Source organism: Arachis ipaensis, chromosome B04 (genome assembly GCF_000816755.2).
Source record: "Arachis ipaensis cultivar K30076 chromosome B04, Araip1.1, whole genome shotgun sequence".
NCBI classification, from domain to species: domain Eukaryota; kingdom Viridiplantae; phylum Streptophyta; class Magnoliopsida; order Fabales; family Fabaceae; genus Arachis; species Arachis ipaensis.
Window position 1 is genome coordinate 110,836,127 of NC_029788.2, and position 7,177 is coordinate 110,843,303.

At 33.2% G+C, this 7,177-nt stretch overlaps 1 protein-coding gene across 3 annotated transcripts; it reads right to left on the bottom strand.

Moving 5' to 3' along the window:
* On the bottom strand, nt 1,192-4,376 carry LOC110270755 (zinc finger BED domain-containing protein RICESLEEPER 2-like). Of its 3 annotated transcripts, none has more exons than XM_021120211.1 (2): nt 3,689-4,376; nt 1,192-1,261 (listed from the first exon to the last, which is right to left on the bottom strand). In XM_021120211.1, exons 1-2 carry the CDS (start codon nt 4,247-4,249, stop codon nt 1,244-1,246), a joined length of 579 nt encoding a protein of 192 aa, XP_020975870.1. In that variant the 5' UTR covers nt 4,250-4,376; the 3' UTR covers nt 1,192-1,243. The 3 variants fall into 3 exon arrangements, with proteins under 3 accessions (XP_020975870.1, XP_020975871.1, XP_020975869.1); XM_021120212.1 differs by lacking the exon at nt 1,192-1,261 and adding an exon at nt 2,850-2,881; XM_021120210.1 differs by lacking the exon at nt 1,192-1,261 and adding an exon at nt 2,850-2,898.

Here is a 7,177-nt window from a genome sequence, read left to right on the forward strand (position 1 = left end):
ATAAACCGGTTTTAAATCCGATTTTACTTATAAACCAATTTTAAATTTGTTTTTTTAATCCAAATCTAAATTTTGGTTTTTTTAAATCCAGTTTTAAAATTAGATTTTTTGTTAAAAAATCCAGTTTTAAAACCAATTTTTTAAAACCAGTTTCTTCAACCAAAAATTCAATTTTAAAACTAGTTTTGAAAAATTCAATTTTCAAACAAGATATTTTAACAAAAAATCCACTTTTAAAACCAGTTTTTAGAAATTCAATTTTCAAACCATAATTTTTTTAAAAGTAAAATTAATACTAAAGTCATTTTAAAGTGTATAGGTTCATTACAATTAGAATTTCGTTCTTTATAAATCTAATGACAATAGTTCATCTATATAACATTTAATCATTCTCAAAACATCAAAAGAATACCACTAAAAAATCTCTCTAAAATAACAACCATAAAGTATCAAAAGATGCCAAGTTGACAACAAAATCATCAAATAACCACAACCTTTGAGAAAAATATATCTGCAGATAACAAAATATACCTTTGTCATTTTTAAACAAATCTTTGAATAAAAGTATTAAACCACATGAGAATATTAAGCATATCTAGTCATCATCAAGATTATCAATTGATGCCCCCATGGAACAAGCACTATCATTAGAGAAAAATATATCTGTCAAAGGAATCAAATTAATTATCAAGTCTATATTCAATGACTTTTAATTAGTAACTAATAACTAAATTCTAAAATATAAAATGACAAAAACAAAAATAAAATAAAATGGGATGAAATATGAAAAAAATTCTATACCTTGATCAACTTGTTGAAGAACTTCACCATCATCATCTAAAGCAGAGAAAAGATTTTTCTTAAGCCAATCTCCTGTGCAGACTAAGGCCTTTACCATTCTAGGTGTTAAAGAACTGTAGTATGGATCGATGACTCTTCCTCCAGTACTAAATGCAGACTCCGAAGCTACCGAAGAAACAGGTACAGCCAATACCTCACGAGCCATATTTTCAATAATTGAAAATCGGGTTGAGTTGACCTTCCACCAGTTTAGTATATCAAACTTATGGGAGTATGGCTCGCATTCTTCTTGTAAATATCTATCAAGTTCAGATCTTGTATTTGTTCTATGACCGGTTGCTTGCAGAAAAAAACTCATGCCATGAAGATCGGTATTAATGTTGTTGGCTTGAACTTCGGTATTGCTGATAAAGTAACTTTATGCACTTGGACAACTTTGACTTCAATTCGCCTCCTTTTTCTTCTCCAAATAAGTAATCAAAGAAATAATTGACATACTCAATCTTTTGCATTGGATTAAGTACGATAGCAATCAATAACAACATATTCACCGAATCAGACTAGCCCCAATGATGCGTGAGCATCTTTCTTATCTTTTCCTAGTGAATTTGCACTTAAATTGTTGAGTTTAATCAAGAATTAATTATCTTTTAGCCACTATGGATGCTACTTTGAGTCTTATGCAATTCTGCTTATTTTAGGTAGCATTCAGCTGGATTTGATGGAGTTTCTGTAGCACAAAAATTAAAGGAGAAAACCAGCGAGGAGCGACGCGTGCGCGTACTTGACGTGTGCGCGTGATTTGGAGCTTTCCATGGCGACGCGTGCGCGTGGCTGGCGCGTACGCGTGATTTGAAGATTTGCACGCCGACGCGTGCGCGTACTTGACGCGTACGCGTGACACGCGAAAAAGACTATAGATGCGTACGCGTGACTGATGCGTACGCGTGACATGTGTCACGTGCAGAAAATGCTAGGGGCAATTTTTGGGCTGTTTTTGACCCATTTTCAGCCCAGAAAGCACAGATTAGAGGCTGCAAAGTGAAGGAATCAAGTGGTCCCCATCCATCAATTGAAGACTTGCTGATTGCCATAATTAATTCTTGTTTAAATTTGAATTTTATTTTAAAATAGGAAAAGATATTAGTTAGTTTTAAAAATTAGATTTTAAATTAATTAGGATTAGATATAAAAGAGAAAAGAACTTCTCTTCTAGGATTCTATTCCACATTATTTAACTTTTCATTCCACCTCAGTCCAATTTACAGTTTACCTGAATCTTTATTTTCTCTCTGAACCATGAGCAACTAAACCTCCATTGTTAAGGTTAGGAGCTCTATCTATTGTATGGATTGATACTATTATTTTTCTATTTTAATTCATGCACTGATTTATATTTCAAGAATTGTTTTCGTTCTTTATCTTATGAATTTGGGTGGAACAGAAGTATGACCCTCTTTCTAATTGAGTTCTTGTATAACTTGGAAAAGCTCTTTACTTGAATAATAGCTTGAAAACATATTCTCCTAAATTTCTAATTATCTGGACTTAACGTGATACGTGACATATAATCCTCTTATATTTGGGTAATTAGGATTTTTGTGGCATATAAACTAGAAATTAAACTTCACCATCTAATTGGAATTAAGTGACCAAGGAATTGGCGGTTGATAAATTTTAGAGGAGACTAGAATGGTCTAAGGAATTAGGGTCTAGTCACATATAGTTTGCCATGAATTAAATCTTGCATGATTAAAATAGTTAGTAAGAAAAGTCAATCCGGAAAATAGATATCTCTAAAGCCTTAACTGTTTTCTCCCATATTATTTACATCAATTTACTGCTTGCGTTCTGTTTTCCTAAATTTACTGTTTAATACTTTTGAACACCAAAACACTCTTTTCTATTTGTCTAACTAAGTAAATCATTTAACCATTGTTGCTTAGTCCATCAATCCTCGTGGGATCGACCCTCACTCACCTGAGGTATTACTTGGTACGACCCGGTGCACTTGCTGGTTAGTTTGTGGGTTATAAATTTCGCACCATCCAATACTTCTCATACTTAACCCTCATCCTTTCTGCCATTGACATAGTACTAAAATCAACAGAATCACAAGAATGACGAATAAATCGTCCAATTACAAATACGTCCTTCATATACATATCACTGGTAACATATAAGGTACCAGAAACACGTATAGTGACATTACTGAACACTCGCGAAAATGATACAATAGACTCAGCATACTTCCAGTCTGAATCAGAAGGAACACCTCTCCCTTTTCCTCAATTCATCTCTCCTATATAGGTATTATCTTTCAAAGCAAGCAACTCAAATGTTTTGCGATGCTTCAAAGCTACCTCTAACATTTGATAGGTAGAGTTCCACCTAGTCTCAACATCCATGTAAGGTAAGTCTTTATATTGGATTTTTTCTAGTTCAACACACTTTTGAAACCTACTAGCTCTAGATGGAGAAGATCTAACTTATTTTACTGCACTATGAATTCTCAAGACTGATTCATCAATCTCTTTCAACCATTTTTTTACAATTAAGTTTATAATATGTGCACAACACCTCATATGAATAAATTCCCCATTTAAAATAATGTTATTCCAAGAATTCAATCGCTACTTCAGATATTTAATTGCAACATCATTAGACGAGGCATTATCAATTGTCACACTAAATACCCGATTCAAATTCCAATTATTTAAACAAGATTCAATTGTTGCTCCTATAACCTCTCCTGAATGACTTGTCACTTGACAAAAATTAAGTATTTTTTTTTATGTAATTTCCAATTCAAATCAACAAAGTGTGTTGTCAAACTCATATAAGTAAAATTTTGAATTGAAGTCCAAGTGTCAGTGGTTAGACATACTCTACCACAATTTGCCGAGAGAAAATCTTGCAACTTCATCTTCTCTTCAGCATAAAGAGCTCCAATGTCACGTGCTAATGTAGTCTGTGAAGGAACTTTGAATCTTGCTTGTAGGGCATGCACAAATATTCGAAATTTTGGACTTTCAACGAAACAAAATGGTAGCTCTTCCCTAATAAATATTTTCACAAGTGCCCTTCGAGCCTCCTCTTTGTCAAATTTGGAAGCACCGGGTGAATTTAAAACACTACGCTCATCTATAGTCGGTGTGGTCGTTATTTTTCTTCTTTTGTTCGAATCATTATTAGGATTTTGCTTGCATCTTCTCAAATGATCACCCATTGAGCTGGTTCTATTTCCATATTGTATTAAGCTACCACAATATTTGCATTTAGCCTTCTTCTCAGTAGCATTCTCTACATCAAAATGATCCCAGACAGCTGACCGATTCTTACGAACACCTGACGGTGGAGAAGATAGTTGAGTGCTAATGGACATCCCTGCTACTTCAATATTACTGTTTTCTGTCATCTTGCTCTGCATATAAAGCACGGTGTACATAACTCAAAATTTGGTGCCAAACATGCTAAAATTAACACAAACTAATCCAAAAAAATAGCAGCCAATAAAACTTCAGCATGATTCATAAACTAATCCATGTTCATATATCTCGCAAAGAAAACACGGCCCAAAGAATGACAACGGCAAACAAGAAAGGAGAAAACCGAAGGAGAAAATGCCACAGTTGAAGGAGAAGCGCAACGCCACAGTTGATTTGTGCGTAGTGTGAACTGTGAACTGGTTCACCGAATTAGAATTTTTCCAAATTTAGATCCTAATTCGAATTTGGATCCAGATCTGGATTTAAGTTGGTTAAGTGTTTTGGATTAAAAAACTAAACTATAAAATTGATGCAATGTGGTTTGAATTTTTTTTTTAAAAACTTGTTTTTTTAAAATAGTTTGGTTTTGATTGGGTTTAAAATCCAAGATTTGGATTTTTTTGCCCAACCCTATCCACAAATGCCTGAAGGTTCATGAATTTGTTATAACAGGCAAGCTATGTATGTTTGTTTGTGTGTGTGGCATGAATAAAATTTGCGTTCACTACTAGAAATAGAAATGGAGTGAGTTGATAATTTCTTTTTCTCTGTTTTAAGGTGAAACTAGATAAAATATTAGAAGAGGTCAAAAATATTTACACAATAAAATAAGATTAAAGTAAAATTTTAAGAAAGACTAAATCAAACTTTACATATAAGTTACATGTAAAAGATTAAAATTAGAGAGGTTATTGCCCCCTTTTCTACAATGTAGCTCCGCCCTACTCAGTTTTTGGTAAGAGTAGTAACACTAATGACTAATGTAACAAAAGGAGTTTAAATTGGTTACGTTAGTTATGTTATAGGATGGTTAGTTAGTGTTAGTTGCTTGCCATATCAGATTTTGTTAGGCCCGTCCACCATAATATATTAGCTGCTACCTCTACATTATAACTCTTGACAGTTCTTTTTTAGTGTTTGTGAAATATGAGAGAAAATTATCTTATGTTATGTAAGTGATTTATGTGAGTAAGGAATCTTTGAGCTAAGAAATTATGGATTTTAACTCAAGATTTGGTATTTGTTGTGAGATGTGAGAAAATTTTTACATAATTGTTTGTTCATAAAATTTGTTAGACAAACACTTTTAATATTGTGTAACATATTTTTGAATTAGATAAAAAATTGATTATAGTTATTAAATTTTTTTTATATTTATTCATTTATAAGTTCAAAATAATTGGAGTTTCATTGAACTAAATTGTCAAAAAAATGTCAATATAACTCTTAATATAAGAGATTAACTAGTACTATCTAAAATCTATCCATGTATAAATTATAAGGTGTTTGCTAAAAACACAAATGCAAAAACTGCAAAAGAAGTATGAATTCTTTAAAGTTATCGTACAAAGGGATATAGCACAAAAAAGAGTTGCATTCACTAAGATAGAATATAAAAGATGTATATTTTAGAGGAAAGTAAAAAAGGGTTAAATATAGTGGAACTTGTAAATCACTTATTATTCTTGATGACTATTTCTTGAATGTTAATTTGGAGGCCAACTACTACTAGTTACAGGCCAAGATGCAAAATTGCAAAGTAACAGGAGATCCAGAACTTCAATTTAAAAGAATATTGGAACAAAATAAAAAATAAGCAGGAAAAAAAAGGTTCATTGAAGAATAGATACACAAGTATAATAAAAATTTGAAATGCCTCATTCACAAGTCCTCTTGCACTATATTGTCCTCCTACAAGAGCGAGAGTGTTACTTGATACCATTACTGCCACTAATATTATTTAATTTCAGTTAGTTGTATAGTTGGTAAGCTGTACAGAGTTAGTTAGTGAGATATACAGAGTTAGTTAGCGTGTAGTTCTAAATAGATAGTCATAAAGTTTGTATTCTTTGAGACTCTTCATTAATACAAGTTTCATTACCTAATTTCTTCTCTCTTTCTCTGATCATGTGTTCTTCTCCAATCTCACATACAATTTAACATGGTGCGGTGAGCGTGGACGGAGGAACATGGATATTATAGATTAAAGAATAGGTAGCTTGTTCTCTGATTCACGATCATTTGGCGTGATTTGAGAAAATATGAAGAGTCCAATTTCACAGATAACGCAATTTCTCTGTTCTTCTCTGCCTTCCTCGATAAGATCTAAAACTCTCTTCTTCGATTGATCTCCTCTCATTCTTCATTTCTTCGTCTATTTTCTTTTTTTTTCTCTCTCGAACTCGCACAACAGTGTTTGATGAGAGCTTCGTTAATTCACCTTTCTTCACGGTGACGTAACAAAGTGTTCCATCAACGAGATTGAGAGAGAAAGGTTACGAGCCAATTGGTGAAAGTCGCACTTATGGCTGAGAAATCAGGAAGCGGATCTGGATCTAGAGGTGTTGGTATGATGGATGCTCAGCAGTTTGCGGCATTCTTCAGTCAAGTTGTGCAGATCCACAGTCATCTCAACAAGACGAATCCGAATCAAGATCTTTCAAGTCCTTACTACATTTTGCCGTCTGAAAATCCAGGTATACCTATCACCAATGTCACACTCACTGGTTCGAATTATAGTGCATGGAGCAAAGCTATGATGAATGCACTTTATTCTAAAAACAAATTCAAATTTGTTGATGGTACAATTTTGAAGCCTGAGAGAATGGATCTGAATTTTAAGGCATGGCAACGATGCAACACGTATGTAGTTTCCTGGATTAATCTCTCCCTGAGCCCTGACATATATCAAAGTGTTTTATGGAATAATGTAGCTTATGATTTGTGGAACGATCTTAAACATCGATATTACCAAGGGGGCAGGTTTAGAGTAGCCGAGTTTGATGGTTATCATTGGATAAGAGAAGGGGGGTTGAATCTTAGCCCATTTTTTTGCTGAGTAACACTTGCTACCTTTTAGAATGCTTTTAGGAGATATTTATGCTTTT

Bases quoted from the DNA above. Each gene is read 5' to 3' on its own strand.
- LOC110270755 (XM_021120210.1), bottom strand. From the start codon at position 4,249: ATGTACACCGTGCTTTATATGCAGAGCAAGATGACAGAAAACAGTAAT. The intron at 2,899-3,688 runs GTATGTCTAACC...TGTTGATTTTAG, and splicing joins TCTCGGCAAATTGTGGTAGA to TACTATGTCAATGGCAGAAA.